The 25,707-nt window shown below is 55.1% G+C and overlaps 1 protein-coding gene across 2 annotated transcripts; it reads right to left on the bottom strand.

The window, feature by feature from the left end:
* Window positions 1-5,358: 5,358 nt before the first annotated feature.
* EDA2R (ectodysplasin A2 receptor) lies at window positions 5,359-23,647 on the bottom strand. 2 transcript variants are annotated; one of them, XM_041119094.1, is made up of 10 exons: window positions 23,523-23,647; window positions 17,814-17,924; window positions 16,936-17,114; window positions 15,998-16,083; window positions 15,521-15,685; window positions 14,845-14,991; window positions 13,881-14,371; window positions 13,211-13,259; window positions 12,435-12,777; window positions 5,359-7,437 (listed from the first exon to the last, which is right to left on the bottom strand). In XM_041119094.1, the coding sequence occupies exons 2-9, from the start codon at window positions 17,898-17,900 to the stop codon at window positions 12,482-12,484; spliced, it is 1,500 nt and encodes a 499-aa protein (XP_040975028.1). In that variant the 5' UTR covers window positions 17,901-17,924; window positions 23,523-23,647; the 3' UTR covers window positions 5,359-7,437; window positions 12,435-12,481. The 2 variants fall into 2 exon arrangements, with proteins under 2 accessions (XP_040975028.1, XP_029853184.1); XM_029997324.2 differs by lacking the exon at window positions 5,359-7,437 and having other exon boundaries at window positions 8,078-12,777.
* Between the last annotated feature and the right edge of the window lie 2,060 nt (window positions 23,648-25,707).

A 25,707-nucleotide genomic window follows, 5' to 3' on the forward strand; every position in this document is an offset into this window, starting at 1 on the left:
AGTTCCATCCACGCATCCCGGACGAGCATCCCTCTGACCCCTCTGGGAGCTGATGGGCCGGTCAGAGCCCTGTGCCCAGCCTGAGCCCCCCAACTGCCTGATTTCACAGGGGGCCAGACAGAAACAATGGGTTCCTGGGGTTTTGGCCAGGGAATGAGCAGCTAAGACAGACACTCATCTTAATCCTCAGTGCAACCCTGCAAAGCGACCCTTGCATTTTAAAGCGGCGGGGTTGCTAAACCCTGCAAGTGAGAGTAAAGGTCCTGGTGACCTCAGGAAAAAGGACCGGCTATGTTTTGTGCTCTTTTCCTCCAAACTCAAACATTATAAAATCCAGCTGGCTCACAAGTTCTTTCCACGTGAAAGATTGTTTGTCACTGCATCCTCTAGGCCTTATCCGAGAATGACAGAAGAGCTTGCTCAACAAGAGGACAGACACTTCAGCTCTACAGCAGGCTTTAAAGGAAGATTCTCTCCCTTTCGCTGTGGATGGTTTCGCTAATCAATCAGCCTTACCACCCCACTGCCATTGCCCTCAGCACAGCACAGCCAGCTGTGGCACAGCTGTCCCCAGGGGACCCCTGTGCCCAGGGCATGCCTATGGGAGAGGCACCATGGCGCAGGTGTGCCCAGGTAGTCTGGCCCACGGCACAGCTGATCACTTGCAGACTGGTGTAAAAAAAAAAAAAGAAAAGGGAGGACACTGGCAACATCAGCTTCGCTAATATCCCTTGTTATAGAAACTTAAAATAGCACAGAAAGCCCAAATATCACGTAGTTTTCCATGATTTTTATTCACCGTATTCTTGGAAAAACTAAAGGTCTTGTAGAAAATTTGAGAGTTCTGTTTACAACCTTTTATCTGTTTGCTCCTTTGAGCACTTATCATGGTGAGACATAAATCAAATCAAATCAAATCAAATAATTAAGTTTGGAAAAGACCTCTAAGATCACCAAGCCCAACTGTTAACCCAACACCACCATGCCCACTAAACAAAATGTCCTGAACTGCCACATCTACATGTTTTTGAACTATAATGTTTGGTAAGCGAGGAACACTCATTGTATTTTCATTATCTTAGAACACTGGCATAGCAGCAAATTAATAGAATAGGAAATAACACACAGGCTGTGCACAATGCTGGGGAACTCAAAGGAGGAAAGGCAGAGGGAAGGGATGCTTTATACTAAGGTATCGTTCACAGGAGTGCATTGTGCGGGCAGCTGGACCTGAAGAGAGACGCGTTCATCTGTGCAGGCAGGTGAGGAGCCTGGCCAGAGCCAAAGGTAGCACTGACAGTGTTTTGTTCCTCGCCTCTTTGCTGGCCCCCACATGGTGATTCCATGTTTGGCACTGAGCGTGTGGAAACTAAAATGGTCACACCATTTAATGGCAGTCTAGTTACTGCTTGTAAAGGATACTGAGATCTTCTTGGAGCTCCTCTCCTGGGCTGGGGGGGGGGGGGGGGGGGGCACGTGGACACAGTGTCTTGTACCAGCACAAATGGAGCAGGAAGGGGAAAGCCTGCAAATGTTGCTGCAGGTCGTGTGCTCATTGGCACGGGCTGCTGGAACCTCCAGGGAATCTACCGCCAGGAGGGTGAGAGCCTGCGTCTCCCTTGGCTGGCAAGCCAAAGCAAAGTGTTCGAGGAAGTTATGTTGGGTTTTACTGAAACATTCTACTCCAAAACATTCTAAAACATGGCTGTGAAGAACATGAGAGTTGGAGACTCCAACAGTAAAAAAGTAGGAAATTAAAGCTTCCTATGAAAATTGGCATTCTTGTGCCTATGCATCATGCTACAGGTACTGCCATTTTCAGCTAAATGTCAGCCAGATACGATTAATGAGATCTTGCATGTGTACATCTGTATGAAACATGTTTTCCACTAACCTCATTCTTGGGAAAAGCTTAATTCTTTCATGTGGAGTTTTCCAATAAAAACAGGATTACTCTAAGGCAGACAGAATGTGGTAAAAAAATCCATGGAAGTTACTTACATGAGGCAAAGTTGATGGCCATGCAAACCCGAGCACTTTGCTGGAAAGTAGTGCTCGTGGCATCTCGCATCCAGCCCTGCCTGGAACGATGGTGTGCAATGGCCAAGCGACGACGTGAACCTTAGCACTCACAGCTCTCCCGCAGACGCCTCCTGCTTCCTCCCCTTGTAGCCTCCCAGCAACTAGAGCTTTCTGCCCCAGTTTGCCTCTCCTGAATCCCACATCCCTCGGCCTCTCCTCCCATCTCAGTTTGGCCAGCCAGTCCCAGCTGTCCCGCTGCACTGGTCTCAGCTTCTGCCAGACCACAAACAGCCTCAGTGGCCAAGCAAGAATTACCTATTCTTTCTGAAGCCAAGTTGTCAAATTTTTGTTTTGCCTTTGCATTTCCCCTGATCATTGCAAAGGAAGGAGAGACTGAGGGTAACGGTGGGAGGAACTGCAGTATTTTCCTGTTTGTTGTTTTAAGCCTTGCTAATACATCCTCTGCTCCCCCTCCCTATACAAAGTGGAGGATATGAGCCTTTCCTCCATTACGTTTCATTTATATTGATATATACCTATGTATGCATACACACACTGTGGGTGCTAGGATGCCCTTTCAAATACCTTTCTGTGGCGCATGTGCCACGGGACAGGAGCACATGTCCATCAGTGCCTGGGGTGAGGGGGTGCACGCTTCGGGAGGACCCTCTTGGACACGGCCAGGGTGAGACCTCAGGGAGGGGACAGCACAGCTCACGACCCGCCAACGGAGCGGGCCTCGCCGTGTGCCCTGGGTCCTGCGGCGCCCGCCAAGCAGCGTCGGGGTCCGGGTCGTGTCCAACTCGTCCAGCCTTTGACGGTGGCCGGGGCGAACATCCCCAGGCATCATGTGCTCACTGCTCCTACTTGTTTTAAATTAACTATAGGAGGTAAGAAATTAGGAAAATGGGCCCTGTTGTTATTGTATTTGATTGGGGTATTTATTTGTAATCCAATAATTCCTTAAAACCAGCTCAGAGGAGGATGTGAGGGGGAGTTTGAAGATGTATTGACCGGGTTGCAAAACCACTTTATTCTTCTGCTAAAACGCTGTTCCCCAATGCAGCTGCATTCAAATCCAAAACCAGCCCATTAGCCACTCTATTGGCTCCCGTTAACATAATAATTGTCACATAGAAATAGGCTGGCCAGTCTCAAAAAGCTTCATTTACCACCAGGTCTCAGGGAAGGACTACAGGAATGTCACTGGGATAATAATGTATTTTTGACGGATAGTAATAACTATTGGCATTGGGCTGTTCCTGAAGACAGACTGTTTGTTTTTCATCAGCAAGGCTTTGTGATTGGAGCTGCAATATTTTCCCTTAAAAATGAACTTCTGCTGCCAATAAAAGGAATCAGGCTCCCATTTTTAATCTTTTCTTCTTTTCTTTGGTGGTTGTTAGTCCCAGTTTGGTTCCAGCTGAGAGCGTTTGCTCTCAACAATGTCCCCCTAATCCTCTAAACACTATGCCCAGTTCCCCAGTGCTCCATGTGCACAGCCAGGGCAGCGTGAGCCGGGGTGGGGGGGATCCCTTCTTCAAATTTGGGGGGAATCTAACGGCAGAGACAGTCCCTGGGCCTGGGTGTGGTTTCATCTGCCCAGCAAAGCTGTGGGGTGATACTTGCACTTACGACACAGGTGATGCAAAGCAGCTGCAGACGCTTGCATCCCAAACATACGCACTGTGAAGATTTTCAGCTGCTTTTTGAAAACTGCATCTGGAGAGACCCTGTGAGCCTGCCCACAGGTTTAGAAGGTAGAAGAAAAATAAATTTCTGTCTCCTGGCAAACCCATTCAATAATTCAATAATGTGCTGTAAAAAGTGTGTTTTCATTCACTTGTAATTGCCCTTGTGTCCTGCAGAGAAGCAGTAACATGAGAACTGTGCACGCAGGGGAAAGCCTGTGGAAAACACAAAATGGGAAAATCAGAGAACAAACAATAAAAAGATCATCTGTGGGGAAGGAGAGGAAAGCAAAGAAGGAAAGAAACTTGGGACTGGAAATTCAGTTCTCTCTAACGGATTTAAGTCTTCATTTTTAGCAACCAAAATTCAATTAACTGTCCTCTAGCCCCCTATGCAGAGGAGACAGGAGCACACAGAAATTGGTGCAGACTAGATTTAAAAGGGTCAGTGCCACCATCACTCTGTCAAGGAGAGCACGGAGGTATAGGGCTGAGCAAGATGAGCCCAGCGGGAGAAGTGGTTTATTACAGTGCTAAGTGCAACCGGCACTATGTGCAACCGATGCCTACTGGGATGAGCTATTCCCACACGAGGAGCAGTGGCGGAGCACAAGGGAGCTAAGTATCACCTGGGCCTGTCCCTCCTGACATGAAAACGAGCTGAAATTGAATTACTGGCTTTCTCCTCGAGTTCACTGCTGTGAATCCCCTTCTCTCCCCACCATCGTTCCCCCGGGGTTTCTGCTCGTAATGGATGTGCACGAGGAAGCTGGAGCGCATGGCCGGACCCTCTACCGCAGGCAGTAGGAAACTGCATCGCCGTTTCCACCCCTCACCTAAAAGCCTCCACTGCCGCTGGGCGTGGGGACAGGCGGATGCTCGGAGCACAGCCCTGGCTCTGCTCCCCCCGCCAGCAGGGTCTGCGCGGCCAGGGACAACCTCGCACACTGGGGCACTGGGCTGAGAGCAGGGACTAGCCGCAGGTGCCAGCATGGGGAGAGCCAGCAGCACATTCCTCCTCTCCTGCATGGCTGTCCCACCCTCGGGTCCAAGGACAGCCTGTCGCAGGTGTTTGAAGGAAACCTTTGGAGGAATGTAGTTTCCTTACTGTTCAGCCTCCAAGTCCAGGTGCGGTTTGGTGCCTGGCTGCCTACCTAAATTCTGCCAAACTATTCATGCCATGTCAGTAGATGTTAATGACTTGGCTTAAGGTACCCTCTACTGACATAAAAATCCGATGGGACAGTTTTCAACCCACCTGAAACACGGTCTGAATGTTTGTGAAAGATTCTTCTAACTGTCACGTAATTGAATGCAATCAGGCATCTGCGTGTGCTAATGGAGTAACTGTGCCAGGTTAAACCTCCACCGAGCTGCACAGGGCTCGCCTCCCCTTGCTGCCGCTGGGTTTTCTGCCTCTCCTATTCATGGTGGCTCACTTTTCTTCAGACCCTGTTGGTCTGTGTTCAAACATCATAGCTTTCTATAGGGTAGGCATGAAAATGAAGTGCAAAAGCAGGAGAGCTGCCAAAGCACTCTTGATGATTTCTGCTATTTGCTCGCTCCACCCCAGCTTTGCCATTTAGTCAACCCCCGCCACGCACCCCCGCCAAGGAGCACGTGCTTCCCTCTTCTGACCCTTTCCTACAGAGACAAGGGCAGCCTTTCTCTGGTCACGCAGTCCCTTTTCCTGCCCTCTCCTCCCTATAAGTACAGATTTTTGGTCTGTATTTTAATGCAATGTTTTTAATCCAGATCATCCCAGACCAAAGATGGAGAAGCAAACACAGGGTTTCAGGAAAAAGGTCTTTCTTACTGTAAAAGCACTTGCTCTTTGCCTCCAGAATCTGCACGAGGGAAACCTTAGAAAGCTCATCTGACTTAACTGTTCACAGGTCATGCAGTCACCGTTAATACAGGGCTCATTAATTAGCCTGGCTCTTGCTGTAGGCTGCCAACCGGGATCACACCCAGAGCATTTCATTAGCGGGAACATTTCCTTCAGCGTGGCCAGACTTCTTCATCTGCTCCCCTTTGTGAATCTGCTCACTGGGCAGATGGACATGCCCTCAGATGGGAGTCCCCTGTGAGAAGGATGCAAAGACCCCACTTGACTTGCAATAGCACCTCAGCAGGTCTTGGATAAAGTCTGCTCAGGGTTTACTGGTCTGCACAAGTCACTGTTCTCCACCTCTGCAGTTACTTTGTCAGGGGATGCAGGTGATGTATCTCAACACCCCACACGTTGCAGCCACGTTCTTTAAAGCAAAAACCAATCGGTCAGGAATATTTGGCTTGGCAGGATCACTGGCTGCAAGCTGTGGCTGCTGTGAAAGGCAGGGGACACGTCTGCATTCCTGCTCCAGAGACCAGCTCAGGAGAACGCCCAGTGCACATGCCTCGTGTGGGTCAAATGGCATTTACTGGCATCCTCCTCTGGAACTGGAGGCTTGTCAAGCAGTCGGTCCGTGTGCTTTGAATGCCTTTGTACAGCTTTGCATCCCAGCTGGAGATGTTCCTCCCGGAGGCAGTTGAGGTGAGGATCATGCGTACCCCAGCATCTTGCTATGCTGCCAGCCTCTCTGCAGATTGTGGCTGATGAGGCACCAGGAACTGGAGAGGGTAGGAGTCAGCCTTGTTCTGACCACCTCGGAGCTGGTTTTCAACCCCACACTTCTCTGCTTGCATGGAGTACATATGTTCCTTCTGCCAGCTCTGCTTCACAGATGTCTACCTCTTATCACAGTGCTGAGAACAAGAATCCCAAGTACTTTGAGGGGAACGTGGCTTATCATCGCTCCTTGTGCACCAGCCAAAAATGAGACGAGACCAGACGACACAAACGCTCTGAGGCAAGGAGCAGTGCGGGGTGTAAACCTCTTGTTCACAGGGAGCTCCTGGTTTGGGTGTAAGCATCTGCTTTGCATGGGAGTGGTCACCCCAGGGACTTCTCCAGAAGAGCAGACCCTTGAGGTAGGGCCAAAACCACCCACACCTTACCTACTGCAGCGTGTCCAGTCCTCAGACACCTGGGAATGCAAAGTCCTGGATGGTTACAGCCCCAAACCCAGGAATCACTTGAAGGGAAGGCAAGGCGTACTCGGAATTCCCATCCCAAGAGCACGCAAGAGGCTGCTCTCCCAACAGACACCTCCAGCGCTCTCCTCCAGACGGCCTTCCTGCAGTGTGCCAGCGGCCCCAGGCAAGCTGTTCGGCATGGACTGGGCTCTCAGCCCGCGTCCCAAGACCTGCCTCACCCGTGGGAGGGCTGGGCTCCTCCCGAGCCTGCAGCACGCCTGCCTGCACCATCCACCCCCGGTTTTACTTGGCGCAGGCAGAGACATTAGGATCACTTACCCCTTGCAGACCTTCAGTAAGGCTGGTTGCTCTCAGTACAGCAGCAAGTTCATTTCCCTGTTAACTCGGGGTGTACTATTTCAAGCATCTGCAAAACCAGAGGCCCCACGCACCCAGGGAGCTCCATGGAAAAGGCTTCTTTGGAAACCACACATGCTAAATACCTCTACTGACGCTATGGTTTTGCATTCGGTGAGGAATGACTGGTTCTTCTGGGCCTTGATTTCAGAGGCTGCTTTATCCACACCTACTGTATTGTGTTAATGGCAGAGGCACAGCTAGTGATGCAGGACTGCACACACCAGCATCGCATGTGGGTATTCTTCACACTAGGAATCAGTTGTAGTAGTGCAAGCACCTATAAAGCCTGCGAGAGTTCGGAGAAGTATAATAGCTTTAATTAGAAAAGAAAATCATCATATCCTTCATTCTAATAATTATTTTAAAGAACAGACCAAGTGTAAGGGCATGAACAGACTTAACGAGCACTGTAATTACCGAGCCTAAAGAACAACTGCTCCTCAGCAAAGCTTCAGGAACAGGAGCTCCTTGGGCATCATTTATGTGGTCTCTGCCTCCTCCCCATCCCCAGGCCACGCGATGTGCCCCGCCTGGGATCTGACCCTTCTAAGGAAGATTAAACCTGTGCAACAGACAGCAGCCGATGCCCCCTGACCGGGGCTGGCACCTCATGGGGAAGGGGCTGGGGGCCGCAGCCGCTCCTCTCCAGCCGTTCCTGCCCCATTCCCATACCAGCGTCACGAGGTCACGCCGGACTCAGCTGCAACAGCATCTCTCTTTGAGAAGTGCCGCCTGCCCCTGCCAGACAGACCCTCCGCCGGACCCCGTGGCCAGGGCACACGGCTGGGTCTGCACTGCGTGGCGTTTGCCCGTACCCGCGGGCGGGCAGGGGGGCTTGGGGCCACGCTCGTCCACACGCTCCTGCCCAGCGGACAGACCCGCAGGCAGGAGGGGAGAGGAATCAAAACTCAGCGAGCATCACCACCTCCGGCTCTGAAATTTATTCAACTACAAACATAGAGCATTCGAGAGCACCAGGTCTGGGAGGAATATGGGGCACGCACACACCCCTTGTTTAACGAAAAGGGCAGGAGCTTCAGCTACTGCTTTATTTGAATACAGACATCACCCCCAAAACAACAGGAACAACTCTACTTCAGAATTACAATGGTAATGACACGGAATTTACAAAAATATAAATAACCTATTCGTAACCTTAAAGAAAAATAACATCCACCATAAAAAATACCATGTATTCCCCTAGGTAAACCATGGCTACGAAATGTATTTATTATTTTCCTAAAAAAAGCACCAGAGTCTGCATTATTAAGTAATCCAAAACACACAGGGCATTTCCCCCTAACACTTGCAGACTTTTCTGAGAAGTGTGCCCAGATGATTAAAACTGAGTTTTCTTCAGTATTGCCTGCTTCTCTAAGAGCATATTGAAGGTACAATTCTTATAAGCAACCTGTTCAAGAAAAGCACCCAAGGATGTACTAATTGTTCATTTTAATTAACACTTTAATAGGATTTAAGTATATGCCTATTTTAAGTCTACACTTAAGAGCTTTCCAGAACAGGCCTGGATTTAAACTTATCATATAAATTCCTCTGCAAATCAGACTTCCAGACAAGACTGGTGTCAAAACCAATCACTTGTAAAAAAATAATCCCGCTGCACAAGAGTATTTCCACTGTTCAGCCCCAGCTAAAGTTTGCACAGATGCTGAATTATTTGATTTCTTTCAACTCTTTTTGAGCCATGCCAGCTTGGCATGAACAGCTTCCTGATGCTGCAACGTGAGATCCAGCGCTATGGGAATTTCCTTCCCTTACATTCCATGTATTGTGCTGAAAATACTATTAAAAAAGCAAAAGTCAAGTATCAAGTCCATTGGTTCCCAGCTAAAGAAATTCACCGCCCAGGGACTGCCACCATTTCTGATGTCCAAATTGCAGCGTTATTGCCCATTTTCAGGCTCTCATGGTTCCCCGTCTCCTGAGGGCTTTAGCTGGGCTTGCGGCAATCCAGCCAAAAGGGGCCCCAGGGGGATGAGTTAAAGGCCACCTGTAGAAGTTTTGGCCCATGTAAACACAGCTGATTTTCTCACCGCAGCTGGAAGGAGGGTGCCCGCCACAGACACCAATGAGAGTGGGGAGCAGCCCTTGGGTGGGAGCTGGGGCTGTAAAATATGTCATGTAAAATGTAAAATTCCACAGCTGAAAATCCCTGTCCTGCAACGCTCTCACGCGGGGTCAAGCCTCCCTGAAGCACCAACCGCGGTGACTTGCACCAAGATCACATATGAGGCTCTGGGTGGGACCGAGAACAGTTAAAACACACTTAAAACCACCCCTGCCTTGCACTGCCAGCTCCTGCCACCCCAGCGTGGCAGGCAGTGTGCCCAGCGGCACGGCTGGGGCTCAAGGAGCAGCACCCAGAGGGGCACAAACCCACCCTATGCACCGCGTATGTCACAAACCCACCCTACACATTGTATGTGACGTGCACAAACCCACCCTACACGTTGTATATGGCACGGCACATGCCCACCCTACGCGCCACCTCCTCAGCCTCGAGGCAGAGGTTGAGTTTTGATGGTCAATAATATTGCTCAGACATAAAACAGCTGAAAAATAATAGTTTACCTTAAAAACTATGAAGGGAATGGGGTTGATTTCTTTAAAGGGAGAAAAAAAAATTAAAAAATAATCCATCCAATGGGTCCAGAGCCCACCCACAGGCACACCAGCAGAACTGCTCAGCATGTGCAGGAGGGACAAACGTGAGGACCTGCAGCACACACGTGGGACGATTTCCTCATTATTCACTGTTTTTAATTTAACAGCCATTCCTGCCCATCCCTTGCTCCTGATGCTGCCGTGGGACAGGAGGAGGCCAGCTCGTGACTCTGGGCACCCTGAGGGACCACCCACTGGTGGCACCAGTGACACACATACACAGGGACACACAGGACAAGCCACCCACCCAGACCAGTTCCAACTTCAAAGCCAGAGCTGGCAAGTTGAGCTGCATGAATGCTCTGACTCAGACACTGTAGGTGAATTTATCTTCGCTCCCACTGGAAGTGACTAAGCGTGTCCACAGAGGGATTAAATATTTATTCGATTTTGTTACGTGATTAATCCAAATGCTCTCTCCCTGCCGCAGATAAACCTCAAATGAAAAAACCCTGACCTCGGGCTGTGTTTGCTTTAGCAATACTTTTCCTGACTGCTCTGTAACAGACCAAGCATGTAATGAGCGCCTGACTAACCCCAGCCTAAAAAGGGTACAAGGTCTAATACTTCTGGGTCTTGCGGAGCAAAGAGCAATAGAATGACCTTGACTTTGGAAGAAACAAACAGCAGGGGAGAGAAAGTGTCACATCCAGCTGAAACTGCCCGTGCCTCCCCTTATCTAACCACATCCTGAGCGTGTTCAAGTCTTAACAGCATTTAACGGGGAAAAGAAAAAAGAACAGCAGCTATTAATACCCGCGTTCGGGCAGATCTGAGGAAAGGGCTGCCTTCCCAGAAGGTCGCCCGCTTTTTCCGAGTACTGTGGACAGATAAAAGGCAAAAAACTTGGGAGCTCAGCCGTGGATGCCCGACGGGTGCCCGGGCGGGCGGCAGGGTAACAGTGCCGCTTGCTGGCGACCGCCGCACCGCCGGCACGGCCACGGCCACCGGTGACAGGGGAGAACGCAGAAACCGCTCGCCGGATCCAGCCGCAGCGTTGAGGGACAAAGCAACGAAGCGAGTACCGCTGGCTCAGCCCCGGCGATGCCGCCCGAGGGTGCCGGGACAACCCAGGGTGACGCTATTCGGATGCTACCTGAAAGTGCTCGGCACTGAACGGCCGGTCACGGAGAGCTGCGGGTCGCCGGCGCCCGCCGGCTGCTCTGCCCATGACCTCAGCAGGAACGGCATCCGTGGCCGGGTGCCGGCACCGCCGCCTTGGCCCCATGCCGGCTGGCAGCCGCGCCGGGGCAGCTCCCCACATGCCTGGCCGCCCCCGCGCCGCCTCACCCTGCGCGCAGGCACTCGCCCCCGCCAGACATGCCAAACTGCAGAGAGACGGGCAGGAGCAGCGCTCGGCTCCGGCACGGGCTCCCGCCACATCCCCCCCAAGGCCCGTCCATCACGGGGCAAAACCCCGTGTAATGCCCCAGAGGCTGGGGGCGGATTCAGGAGAACAGCCCGGAGACCTGCAGCCACCAGCCCCGGGGCACGACACCCGAAATCAGGGGCGCCCGGCACAGGCGGGACCATTGCAAGCTCCGACAAATCCTCCAGGAAGAAATTAAAAGCAGAAGGGTGCTCCTCTCACTAGCAGCTACTCCCAGAAATGAGAAAATTAGGTCATTTTTAGGCAGAAAAAAAAAAAAAGATTTTAAAACAAGGCGGCTCTGCCATGACCAGCACAGGGTCGTCACCACTGACTGTGACGCAGCCACGGTCACGGCTTCAGCCTCCAGCTGCTGCCTGGTGCTGGCTGCTCCCCAGGGCATGGTGGTGAAGCAGCCGGGTGGTTTGCGAAGCCCCGGCGCACGGAGGTGGCGGTCAGCAGACGTCCACGGGACCAGGGTGCACGGCAGGAGCCTGGGGACTGAGCCAGCACCCTCCCCAGGCCAGCAGCCACAGCACCAAGCTGCAAGAAGAACATATGTCAACCTGCCCCAGGGATCAGTCTGAGACTCCTGCAAGAAAACTGCACTGCTTCAAAAAAAGGACACGAAGGGGAAGGTGCCAGAGTGGCACAGGGAGACCGAAGGCCGGAGCCTGGCACAGCAGCCATGGCCAGGTCCTCTGCCGAGGACTGTCTTCAACACAGAGGGAGAGGAGCGAGTGAAAAGTAAACTGGGAAAGTGGCAACCGGCACCTGGGAGAGCAGAGCATGGGCCAGATGAAGGACGGGAAAGTGGGAATGGGAGGCAGGTGATGCCCCACAGGAGGGTGGCTGCCTGCGGAGACCGAGCCCCGTGGCTGAGGGACCCCACGCCAACAGCAGGGGCAGCACGGGGGCTCACTGCAGAGTGAGAGCACCGCGGCGTGGGCGGCACAGTGACCGATGGCACTCTGCTGCCGGACAAGGGGGTCACCGCAGCTGGAGAAAAACGGCCCGCAGAGGGGTCTGAGCGAACCCTCCCATGGGGAGGCTGGGAGGAGGCACGGCTGCAGCCCCCTGGCTCTCCCCCGAGGAGGGATGCTCCCCCGAGGAGGAACGCTCCCCCTCGCATCCTTCTGTTCTGCGATGCCAAGACCATCTCCACGTACTCCCCACGTGCACACCAGAGAGATTATGTGACCGCAGGGCTAGCGGATCCTCTCCCGTACCAGTACACACAGTGCCTGGAGCCTCCTCCGTCCCTTCCCCGTCCTCTCTAGCGCTGGCGGCCCTGAGCCTGGCTGAGCGCAAAGTGGTCGCAGAGCAGGAGCAAGGCATCAAACCGCTGGAGCCGCTGCAGAGCTTGAGCCAGGAGTGGGATGGTGACTGCATCTCCCAAGTAGGTGAAGTGAGCGACAAGCTGTTCAAATCCAGATATCCGTCCCAGCAACTGGGGTGCGACCCCCAGTTCCAGGGCCACGTGGCTGAAGTTCTTCACACCGTTCAAGGAAGGGTCCAACAAGAAGGCAAGTGACTGCACCAAGGAATGGGGCAGCTCTGCTACCAGGAGACCTGGGGGCAGCAACACAGCAAAGCGGGGTTAGAAACCAACTCATCCGGCTAGGATAAGGATAAACAGAGCAGCCAGACTCCAGCCCCTTGCCCCTGCCGAGTAGGCAAAACGCCACCCTGCCAGGGCAGGTACGTCCTCCAACATCACCTTCAGCGCTCAGCAACATGGAGCTGGCTCAGTCCCGGGGAGGCTGGTAACTGGTGACAACTGGGCATCCATCCGCCACCCACCCGCAGACCATTCAAGGCAGTATCACAGAAAATCTACCCTGTGAACTAGCACCAAAGGCCACGGGAGTCAGATAAGTCCCTGTGATGAGTGGCACCTCCATGTAGCCGTGGTGGGCTTCTGGAGGAGCTCCCTTTCGAGAATCTGCTTCTCTTCGCTACCCCAATACTTGGAGAACAAAGGCGAGGCTGGAAAGACACTTACCCTTCGCCGTGCTGCTGATCTGAGTCACGAGGCTCTGGGCATCATCCACCTGGCAAGACAAAGACCCCAAGGTTGGCGGCAGTCTGGTGAGAACAGCGATGCCCGTCACTGCTCCCAGGGCCATCACACAGGCTCAGAGGAACGGCACTTCTCTTTCCAGCGCTGCCATCCCACAGAGCCAACAACCTCCTTGGGATGCTCCAGGGCCTCCCAGCAAACTGCTTCCATAAACGGTCACCTGGAGCTAAGCTGTTAAACGCATCTCTCTGCCAGACATTTTCTGAGCCTCAACGATGTTAGTCACCGGGTTCATTACAAGCTCACCAGAGAGGGAGGAGGAACCAGCTCCCCCCACGGCCAGGTCAGCTTTCTGGAGAGCAAGAGGACTCAGCAGAGCACATCAGTTAAAGATACCCTTATACATTCAATAAACTGACTCATCTTTTGGGTGTTTGAAACCGCCCCAGCAGGTCACATCTCCATGGCTGACAGCCTGTTGAGTGACACATCACTAAACATCTGGCAAATCATTTTTGGTAATTACCAGTTAGTACCAGATATTAACGAACCTTAGTCTACGTCCCTAATCCACTGCAAGCCCAGCAGCCTGTGCCCAAGCCCCGAGTGTCCAGCGGCGGTTCGGAGGAGCAACAGGGCTGGAGGAACTTACCGGCTGCTCCCCACTTTCGGCTGTGGGATTCGGGAAGGTGGAGGGCAGGTGCCGGGCCCCCTCCTGCCCCGTGCCACCGCTCTCTGCCGGGTTCCTCTGCGCCGCCCGGCTCGCTGCATCCTCCGGCCGCTCGCCGCCCACAAACTCCGCCTGGGTGGAGAACTTCTGGAGGTCCAGCTCGGTGCACTCCACCGGGGCATGCGGCCACTTGTGCTGCATCTCGGAGGCGCAGGAGGAGAGGGGGGCCAGTGCCTCCGCTGTGCCCGCCTGGCCCTGCCTGGGGTCGGAGGGCGGCAGGACCCCGGCCAGGCAGTCGCCACGGCCTGATGCCCGGATGAGGGGCTGGCTTTCCAGGAGGCTCCTGCCCAGCTGGGCTTTGGAGGCAGCGCTGACCGCGATGGCCGGCGGCAAGTCCATCTCCGGCTGGAGAGAGGGGAGCTGGAGACCCACGGCTTCCCCATCCGAAATGAACTGCACCGCTTCCACAGGGCCTGAAACCAGAAACCGGCACGGCTCAGCGAAGCCCCAGATCTGCCCCGGCCCCCTCCGGGGGGATCTGCCAGCCCCGCCGTTAAACCCACTGGCCCAGCGCCTGCGGGCAAAACCGGGAGCACCCTGCCAGAGACCAGACCCCCATCCCCTGCACCACCACTGAGCAAAGGCACGTTTGTGCCTTTCTGCAAAGTTTTGAGCGGGGTTGATCCCTCCCCCAGTCATGGGAAGAGCAGGAGCAGGCTGGGGGGGGGCTCAGGAGCCACCAGGGGTGCACACCAGCATTTCTGGTACAAGGTCTGCAAGCGTTCGTTAAGAGAGGTCCCAGATTTCATGTTGGTGGGACTCGGACGCCATCCAGCTCCATCCTTCCTGCCTACGGGCATCTCAGTAGGCCGTAGGACCGTACGAGCCGGAGCCCAGCACCACCCTCCCTCCCCCAAAGAAAGAGGAGGGCAGCAGGAGCAGGTACCTTCCGCCTGCCTGTAGCAGGGGCTCAGGTTCTTCACACCCAGGCAGCAGGGACCAGACATCTGCTCCTCGCACAGGAATCTGCCGGGCGCCGCCGCCGTCGGGAACATTGCTTGCTGGCCCGAGAAGTTCTGAGTCCTCAGGAAGACTTGGGAGGATAGAGGAGAACCAGTCTGAGCGAAGGCTTGGCTTCCTTCCCCAGCACGTCCTCAGCCGTGCGGTATGTCTGCCGGCAAGGAGCCGGGAGCCAGCAGCTCCCTGGCATGCTGCTGGATGCCAAGGTGCCCTGACCCCAGCCACCAAACCTACTGCCCTCTTCCCTCACCAGTCCTCCGGCTCTGCCCTGCCAAGAGCCACTCAGCCTCAGCCCACCCCCCAGAAACTCCAGGAAGAGAGGATCGCCAGTTCTGACTCTGAAACAGCATTCTCCTCCAAATTCTGGTACTAAGGAGGGAGGCTCCTCCGTGTCTTTGAGCAGGCAAAGCACAAGAGAGGTCCTGCAGATGTAAGCAGCAGGATGAGGCGTTTATTCTGCGTGAGCAGAGGAACGTTTGGGTCGCTGTGTGCTGCAAAAGCAGCAATGCTAACGGCAATGCACTACACAGCGAGAAGGGGGCCATGGGCACGTGTGACCAGCAAAGGGAGAAGGAGGAGAAGCGCTGCAGGCATTGACTCACCTCGCTGGCACTGGCTCTTCCAAAACCGCTTGCAGTAGATGATGGAGAGTGCCAGAAGCACCAGTACGATGATGACCAGGGCGCTGCTGGTCAGTGCAAGAAGGGCTGTGTCCTGTGGCGGTACAGTAGGAACGGCTACCTTCACCAGGTTTGTTCTGGACCGACCTGCAAACACACCAGCCACAAAACATTGGAGCCTAACCCCGAAGCTTGGGCCACCCTCTCACTGCCCGTCCCTCTTCATACGCAATGACCATGCCTCCTCCAGCAGGTCTGCGGGACATCAGCTTGTGTTGTGGCCGGCGGAGTAGGCTGGCCAGCAAGCAGTGTCGGTGAAAGGATGGTGCACATCCGAGTGCAGACCTTTGACACGGTCACGATGACTTTGCGTGCACCATTAACCTGCTCCACCGTGCCCGCACCACCCGCCCTGCCCCAGAGCAGCCCACCCCGCCGCCAGCGAGGGACAGCACGTACACTGAGGCTCGGAGGAAGGCGTCTGCTTGGTGCAAGGGATGCATTCCCAGTCCAGCTGCCCGCTGATCCGCGCCTTGCGGTAAAACCTGCCAACAGAGCAGAGGGTCTCAGCAGCTCACGGCCTCACGGCGAGCCCCGGCCAGCCCGGCTCTGGAGAGACAGGAGTGTTGTCCGCCCCACGGCAGCGTGGGGAGAGCCAGCCCCCCACGCTCCTGCCCTGGCAGGCTGGGACGCACCAAGGCAGCGGGTCTCTCCATCGCTGGCTGAAGCCGTATCCACAGCTACTTCTTCATGTCTGTTGCCACTTTGGCCAAGGAGTGACATCACTCGAACTGCCTCCCCCCCCACCCCACATCTGCTAAAGTGGCTGATAGGGGTCAATAGCTCCACGAAGCCACAGAAACACCCCAGCCTACAACTGCGTCTGGGAGGAGGCTCATAAACCAGAGCCCCAACTTGTCGCTCTGTCCCGAATCCCACTGCTCGCCAGCACGTGGTCTGCCCCCCTTGAGCATTTCGCATGCTGGTTGTATGCAGCAGTCTTCACTTCAGCAACTCCTTAAACCCATCACCCAGGCATGGTCTGTCCTTTTCTTTGGGGACCACCAACTCTGGTGGTCTGCAGCCATTCATCTTCCAGGGCTTAGCCACCCTGGTGTCCACAGGAACAACTTGGGCCTGGAAGGAGTTTTCTTCCACTGCTCATTCACGGGACCCTTCAGGTTCCCTTCTTTGGAGCTACACAGGGGCCATCGGATGGGTCCGATTTGCACGTCATTAGCAGTGTCCTCAAAAAGGCAGCCCTGAGTCACCAGGCCTCCTCTTATGTCCCATGTTCTGGGTGGCCTCAGATAAAGACCCCTCTGTCCATCCCCCCCCGCACGCTCCCAGGTGCAACCCCCACGGCTCCACTTGAGCCAGGATCCAGCCCCACTCACCCCGGCAGGCACTCCCCACAGATCGCGTTGGTCGTTGCCGTGCAGTTGGACTTCTGGACGCGGTTGATGAGGCTGCAGGAGAGGCAGGGCTTGCAGCCGTGATGCCCCCAGCTGTCCTTAAACTTCCTGGGAGGGCAGGCAACGCACTGTGCATCCCCCCCACTGCCGTCGCCACAGTCCTGCAAGACACGAACGAGGTCGGGTGCGTGGCTGCGGCGAGGAGCCGCTTCAGGTCCCGAAGCGGTACCAAGGGGAATGGCGTCCCTTCTTTGGGGGCAAAGGGTGGAGGGGTTACCGCGCATGCCAAGGGTCCTCAGAACCCAGCCGAGAGCAGACGCCACCAGAGCAGCTCTGACGAAGACACGCAGGGAAGCCGTTTGCTGCCCATCCATGGCCCACCCGCAGTGTTTAGGGAGGAGGAAAGCTCCGGCAGCGACGTGCCCTGGGAGGCATCGCTGGCGGGGGGGGACCCCGCTGGGCGCCTGGGTGGGAAACGTGACTCCCACCACCAAAGCTGGGCTGGACCCCCTTGCAGCAGTGTCCTGCTCGCACCCATCCAGCGTGCAGCCTGGCCAGGCAGCGCGGCTTCGCTCAGGGCCGCGGACTGCGGGGAAATTTAGGTTTCCATTGGCAAAAAGGAAAGAGGGCAACCCGAGCAGCAACCTGAAATCCCTTCCCACCTCCTACTTCCATCGTCTTGCCCTCCTACCCAGGGTGAGTGAAACTGTTCACCATCCCTTCCCACCGAGTTCCAGCTCTTCCCAACATGCCAGGACCTAAGATTATCCTTCCGAAGGAAGGCTGGCAGAGGATTCCCCTAGCACTGTAAAAGCCTCGGTGCTAGATGATTCCCAGTCATTCCAGAGCAGCTGATTTACCTTGGAAAGCTCCTGCCCAGGCATGCAGTTTCTGCAGGGCGTGCATTTCCGATGCTCATCCAGGTACTCGCTCTCTTGGCAGACCATCGGGCCTGGAGAGGGGCAGGGAGCCTGAGGAGGAGAGGAAGAGAAGACGGAGAGGTCACAGCCAGCCCCAACACTTTTAAGAGGAGCAGCATGCCCTTCCCCGGGCAGAAGTTTCCGCTCTGGCCAGGATGGCAGTCTGCATTTCTCGTGCATCAGGGGTGTCACTCTGCCAGGAGGAGGCTGCCTGCTCCCACCACAGGGCAGGCTGCTCCAGCAGCTCAGGAAGGGTTTCCCAGCAAGGCTGGCATTGTACCACCTGCTTTTGCTGCCCCATCACAGCCTTCACAACGGAGCAAATGAAATTTCATTTCCACTATTAAGGCAGACCCACTGATTGCTCAGGTCACCGATTCGCAGGAGGGCAGTGGACTTTGCCAGCACCGGCTGTAGGTCTGGGTACCCCAGGCTATTGGTAGAAAGCTCAGTCCCAGCTTCGGGATCTGGCAGCCCAGCTCCGGCCAGCGTGGCTGCGTTGGTCTGACATGACCAAATGCCGGTGGCTGGCTGTGTCCCTGGCAGAACAGGACACACGCCTGTGGCCCCGGTGCACCAGCCCGGAGCCATGTGGGCTCACTTGCAGTGATCTCAGAGGACCGGCAGAACAAGCACCCACCTCCCCCAAAAACACCATCCAGAGCCTTCCTGAGGTGAATTAATGGCTCAGCTGAAGTTAACAGCAGAACTGCCCCAGCCTCAGTGGAGCCACAGTTTGCGCCTTCAGTGAGTGCGGCTCACAGGGCAGCACAGGACTGGCCTCTCGCCGAGAACAAACAACTTGGACTGAAGCTAAAAAACTGAGCAATTTATTCAGAGTTTTGGGGCTGTCTGCTCATTTCTGCATATTCTAGGTGGGTTCTTACTGTGACAACAGAAATGGGATAAAATCCACCCCCAGTAGACCAATCTTCATTTTGCTGTTCCCATAACTTTGTGCAGCAAATCAAGAGAGAAACAGCGTTCAACCAGCCTTGGCAGCAAAAGCTGTTAACTTCTAAACACCCACCAGGAATAGGGACCACCTGAAAATGCTCTTTTGAAGACCACCACCCTGAACAGCCTGAAGCCCCTGGGAAAGCCTGGCATTTCAGAGCCGTCCTGCTCCATGGCCTCGGGAGGAGGAAAGGCTTGGCCGGGATCCCCATCCCCTGCAAGGCTCTAGCAGCAGAGCGGGGAGCGGACTGCAGGGCCCCCGAGCAGCCCCCGGCCCCTCCTGCCACGGCCCCCTTCCCCTCCCATCCGCACGGTTCCCGGGCACTGAACACAACGTCCCACAGCAGCATTCCTCCGCATTCGCTCCTCTGCCTAATCCCCCACCACTCCCTTGCCGGCTGCCTTTTGGAAGCGGACACTTGGACGGGCTCCCCAGGCTCCGAACGACCGAGATTCATTTGAGATGAAGTCTTCCCCGGACGAGCATAGAAAGTGAGTCACCCCTCGCCGCAGCTCCCGCGCACGGCTGGGGCTCATTAGCTGTTAGAAGGAAAGGCAGCACAAGCCAGCGAGGACTGGCGAAGAGAAGCAGAGGGAGCTAAATTTATCTTGCAAACATCTCGGGAGGGGCATGATCACAGCCTATAAATAGCGTAAAGGTTACTGACACTACCAAATAAATAAAGGAGATTTGTCACTATCTCAGAAGGTGGCAAAGAGGGAGGTCAGTGTCAGTGCCCCGGGAGAAGCACAGGGTTTGGTGTTAGGGCTCAGCTGCAGGCTGAATGCAGTAGGAAAAATAAAACGGGGGGGGAGACAGGCCCCAAAGGGGTGATACACAACTGCTTCGGAGGGCTGGCACACTAACGGCCTGAACCCAACCTCTCGGTGAGCTCAGTGCCCGCACCCCAGCTCAGACCCCACCCAGAGGCGGGTGCCTCTGCCCATTGCGGGGGGTCAGCACCATTGATGTTCTGGTCCCGAGTCCGGAGTTTGATTTAGGCTTTCACTCGTAACAAGAGCACGAGATGTAGGACATAGCGTTGCAGGCAACAGAAAAGGAGCCAAGACACCACCAGGGTCTGGAGAACAAGGGGACCGATTTTCACCCGCTCTCCAAAGCGCCATTGTAACACAAGAGAAAAGTTCTGGTGGGAAAAAACAACAACAACAAAAAAAAAACCAAACCAGCAGGCTTTTTAGTGAAAGTGCCCTGCGAACACAACGTGACCGCTTTCTCTCATATATTTACGGACTTCTCTGCACTTCAGAAGGGCCTGCAGCTAGGGATACGTCCCTCACAGCCTCTCTCTCCAGAAGAGGCACAGCTTAAACCAGTTTCCCAAATAGAGAAAGTTACACAGGCAGAAGGAATCTCGTGCCAGTGCAACTCCACGCGCGAGGACATCTGCCAGCATGACAGTATCACTCCGGGATGGTGGGGGAAACGGCACACCGCAACCGTGCCAGCAAAACTATTAAGTGTAGAGCAGGCCTGCTGTTTCTCAAGCCACAATATAATGATACATGGAATGAGCGCTTTGTTAAATATCTGGCATGAAATTCAAAGCTGTGGGATTTTTGTACTTCTTATTTTAACAATACCAGAACCAAGACATTTAATTTGTAAGTGGAGCATACATCCAAACCACACAGCACTGCCCTGGTAAAGCAGCAATTTCTGATAGTCTAATAAGCGACAAAAACAACTGGTCCTAATTAGCCAAAAGTAAATAACAAAAATAAACAACAAAACCCTCCCACCTCTTTGGAAACTACACGGAATCTCAAGGTGACTGCCAGAGCAACAGATTTTATTTGCCAAAGAGGAATATAAACATGACACGCTATCAATGCACTTACAGGTTGGAGGGAAGCAAAATGTACTGCCATCATTTTGAGATGCATGAAATCTTCTAGCTTAAAAACACCATAATTTGTTAAAGGACTCTTCTGTTCTCTTAAAGAGACATCTTGTCTGAGCAAGGTAAGCAGGGTGTGCTCCCCACTGCGTTATTACTCAAGACAGCAAAACCATGAGTTGCTGAATGAGTCTCACTGCATGAGATAAAAAGCATTTCAGCAGAGCTACAGTGCAAGTTGCGGTTCCTTCACCTCCATGACAGTTCTGGAGCTCTGTCATTTTCTTTTTCCCCATGAAAATGTAATTTTCCAAAAAGTTAGACTATATGGGAATCTAAACTATTTCTTTTGCATCCAGCTAATGGTTTCTGGTAGGAAAAAGAGAGTGAGGAAATCAGTAAGTACAAAAAAAAAATCATCAGTGAAAGCGTTAGTGCTTCTGATTCTCCCCATCTGACCATAGCCCAGCAGGTACCAGGGGACAGGCAGGGCAGCACAGGACCCGCAGCAGGAGATGGGTCAGGCTGGTCCCTGCCCCAGGCGCTGACCCCATCCCCTCAAGCCGTGGGTCTCTGCTGGCCCGGGACAGGGGGGTGCCAAGACCCACCTTCAGGGTTTCTGACACCCACACACTGGCGGCGGGTCCCCCACATCACCGTGCAAACCAGTGGGACGTCGCAGGATGTTTCTACTCTGCTGCATGACAGACTAGCACAGCCAGGCAGTAACTGCATCTCAGATGAGGTACTTGTATACATTGGAACATAAAACTAGAAAGCCGAAATCCTAAATAAGAACTGCAAGGGAAAAGGAGGGGAGGAAAAAATGAAATGTTATCTGGAAAATATTACTGCATGCCTTGCGTTTGGCAGAGTCTAGTGCCAGTCTCTTGCTCAGTCATTCCTCTGCTCCTGCACTCATTTGGTCTGGACAGCATCTCTGTGCCTCCCTACACTACAAACCATGCTGGGAGTGACTCTGCCACCCCTGTAGGATGCCTTGTAGATGAAGGACTGCTCAGAGAAGCAAAAATAGGGGAAAAAAGGTAAAATCTGAATCTTTCCACGTGGCTTAAAAATCAGCAGGTTTTCCAATATATTTGGAAATTCTATTCACAAGATTGCCCACTCATTGTTTAACGTGGAGTGGCTGGGAACTTATGTCTCCTTTAGGTGAAAGCACCCCAAGCTCAGGCTGGAAGCGCTCTGGGCTGGTCTCATCTCCTGTTACTGCACTGCAATAGCCCCCAGGTTGCAACGCTCACTTTCTACTCAGGCTTGCTCACTCCAGCTGCAGATGGAGGCATCTGAAATACTATCAACCCTGCCCCCCCCCCCCCCCAGTAGGACAGAGAGCATCCCTCCTGGTTTTGCTGCTGTTCCCATTCAGCTTTGCAGAGTACCACAAGGCACCCACCCGGACACGGGTTTTTCCCTGCCCAAACGAAGGGCTGCCCCGGCACCACGTGCCCGTGGGGAGCGCCGGTTCCCCCGCAGCAGCAGGAGCCAGGCTACAAACAGTGCTGGACAACCCAGGCTCGAGAAAGGAGAATCTAGGGTCCTGGAGGAACAGGACATCCCTCCAGTACGTGGATGACTTGGGTTACGGCTACAGGGCTATATTCCTATATTCCCTGCACAGAGGTTTGAGAAAGAATTACAGATTGGGACCATAACTACCGATTTTTGTCAAGTTCTGGCATCCACACTCTGCCTTATTAGATATTTCAAGTAAGACTTCCAAAACTCCTATCAGTGTTTGTAAAACCTCAGGTTTCTGTCTGGTTTTTGGCCCACATCTACTTTCTAGCGACTACCACTGTCTTGCAGGTGATAATAATTCAGTCTCTTCGGAGTGCCTGGGCTTCTCCTCAATTCTTAACACCACCATAAACAAACTTGCACAGATTACACCGAGCAGAGACAATCATCGCCTAATTTCAATAACGACCGTTACGAATAAAAGCATTTGCAACCAATACTTGCTGTGAACCACTTCGGTGTGCCCTCGAGAACGCTCGAGCGCTTCACGGGGGGAGCACACCACCCTGCGCCCCAACACCCGACCCCAGCAAGCGCTGCCCGGCGCGGCCACCAGCCGCCAGCCCCTGCGGGACCGAGGCTCCCCGCGCCTTACCTCGGACCTGAAGGACCGAGTGGGGGGGTTTGGGGGGGGGGCTGCGAGGCACGGGGGTGCCGTGCTCCGCGTCCCACACCGGCTGCCGCCGCGACGCCTGTGGCGGGTGCCGCCCACGCGCGCGCGTGCCGCCCACGCGTGTGCCGCCCGCGCGGTGCGCCCCGCTGTGCCGGAGGGTTCCCGCCGCGCAAGCCTCGGCTCGCCCGCCGCCTCCCCCGGCCCCCCACGCGTGGAACCCGGCCGGGCCAAGGCGGGGCGAGTTGCCGAGAGCCGCCCGGCCCCGTCGGCGCCCCCCGCCGCCCGGCCGCGGGAGGGCGGGCAGCGTGTGCCGGGATATGCCCGGGCACGTCTCGGCGAGGGGGCTCCCCGGTGCGCGGCGGCACGACGGCCCCGCATCACCCCCGCCGGGGCACCCCCCGGTCTCCACATTCCCCGGCCGCCGCACTCCTCGGCCCGGTACCCCCAACCCTCTCCCTCCCCCGCCAGCGCTCGGAGGCGCCCGCCGGAGCCGGCTGCGGCCCACGCGTACCGCTGCCGCCGCCCTCCCGGTTGCGGGACCCGCCGCAGCCCCCGCCGGTCTCCCCGACCCCCGCAACCGCCGCCGCCCGGCGGTGACACCGGCACTGGGCAGGGTCGGGACCACCGCCGCGGGCGGGCGGGCGGGCAGGCAGGTGCTCGGACCCCGCGGCGTACCTGTGTCCCGGTGCCGGCAGGACGGTGCGAACCAAGACCGGCAGTGCGGACCGGGACCGGGACCGGCAGCGCAGGCAGAGCGGTGCGGACCGAGACCGGCCGGACTCCGCAGGAACCCGCGTGCAACGGAGCGCAGCGGGCAGCCGGCAGCGCCCCGCCGCCACGCCCCGCCACGCCGCGCCCCGCCGCCTCCCATTGGTGGGCGCAGTCGCCTGGGCGGGGCTATGCAAAGAAATCGGCCCTTGCCGGGGCTCCCGGGAGCGGCGCCGACCTGCCGCGCCGAGCACCGGGACGAGCGGCAGGGCGGGGGAACGGGGGCCGGGGAACGGGGAACGGGGAATGGGGAATGGGGAATGGGGAATGGGGAATGGGGAATGGGGAACGGGGAATGGGGAACGGGGAACGCGGAACCGGGGCCAGGAGCCGCGAGCCGCAGGGCCGGGGAGCGGGGGAACGGGGGAACGGGGGCCGGGAGCCGCAGGGCCTGGGAGCGGGCCGGCGGGCAGCCGCGCAGCGCCACACGGCGTCTGGGGAGAGCAACGACGGGGCGTCCTGGTGTTACCGGCCGCGATGTGGAAAAGAAAAGAGAAAAAAAAAAAAAAAAAAAAAAAAAAAGAGACCCCGGGCCACTCGTGTCCGTGTGGGCTCGACAGCCACCGGCGGCAGGGGAGTGGGTGCCGTGGGGTGGGAAGGCAGTCGGGAGCCACAGGTGAGGACCATCTTCCTGAAGAGCTGGATTTGTTCGGCATCTCTTCCACAGACGTCTCACAGCCGGTGGAAGACCCCCCGTCCAGCCGCCCCTCGCCATTGGCGTGAGTGAGCGCATACGTGACGACACTTGCCATTTGGGAACCTGCACTCTGCCGCACCGTGGGCAGGTCCAGTGTGCCCAGGCAGACAAATGTCGGGCAACACAAACCAGCATGGCCAGGAGCTTCTCTCGCACTCTGAATTAAACTTCTAACAGGCCGTTTGGCGTGACCCCCGTTTTGGGGTGGTTCGGGAGAGTTATCCTGGAAGTATCCCAGGATTGTTGTGCAAAGACTTACTCCACCACGGTGTTTACCAAATTGCCATGTGGAATATAACTTTCTTGTGCAGGAGGGAGTTTATTTTCCCAGTAGCACTGATCTTGGCATTCCCTCTTCAGTTTATTGTGCCTCCAAACTAGTTAGCTGTTAAGTGTTGATCTGCGCTGTTGCACGAGGAAGTGTACCTGAACTGTGTTTGGTTTTAAACCTGTTATTTTGAGACATTCTCCCCCTTTCTCTCTCTTTTTTTCAAAATTTAAGCAATCTCTCTCCAGAAAATGCTTCTGAGAAGTCCCAGAAGTTCCCCCCTATCACTGCATAAAAGCTTCTAGAGAAGCTAGACGGTCAGATTGGAATAACTGGAAGGATTTTATATGAAACTCAATTAAGCAGTCAACTTCCTCACTGCTTCCTCACCAAGTCTTCTGATTTTTCACAGCTTGGTGCTTCAGCCAGGTTAATGATGCAATCTCTACAGGAAAAAAGCTCCACAGGAGTTGTTCTGTAGGGGGATGAGGATGACTTCATCTTTCACATGCATGCAGGTCCGTGTCTGATGCAACTGGCCTGCACTGTAACGCTGCTGCCCCTCTTGCATCATGCAGACAGCAGTGTGCGAGCGGCCAGTGGTGACGACGGGGCTGCCTCGCATCGGGACTCTACGGCAGGCAGGACAGACAGGGACATAAACGCAGCTCTTGCACTTTGGAAGGCTGATACAAGAGTTAACTGAGCAAAATTACGTCAGCAGAGGTCACATGTAGGATTATTTTCCGCTAAAAAGGGGATTGAATCAAGGTGAAAGATTTGCAGTAGAGCATCCGGCACACAGCGCCGGCTGACTGATGGGCGGTTATTCACAGAGCTGCCCCAAGCCCATGGGGTTTGTAGGGGTTTGTGGTGGTTCCGCCAGTGGCTAATGCGCAGCCCTGCTGAGGCGCTGGAAAGCTGCACTGCCACGGCCAGCCTGAGCCCACCGGCGCTGGGGCCATAACCGAAGCGGGCAGCCCTGCTCTCATCCCAGTTCCTTTCTGTGGTGTTCTGGTGCTCCCCTTTGTGGCCTGACGGGAGCCAGAGAAAACTGCCAGTAGAGCTGGAATCGCTGTTACTGCGGTGGGTTTTTTCCCCAGTCAGATCAGCACCTCACAGCCACA

The sequence above is a fragment of the Aquila chrysaetos genome, chromosome 21, assembly GCF_900496995.4.
Source record: "Aquila chrysaetos chrysaetos chromosome 21, bAquChr1.4, whole genome shotgun sequence".
Classification (NCBI taxonomy): domain Eukaryota; kingdom Metazoa; phylum Chordata; class Aves; order Accipitriformes; family Accipitridae; genus Aquila; species Aquila chrysaetos.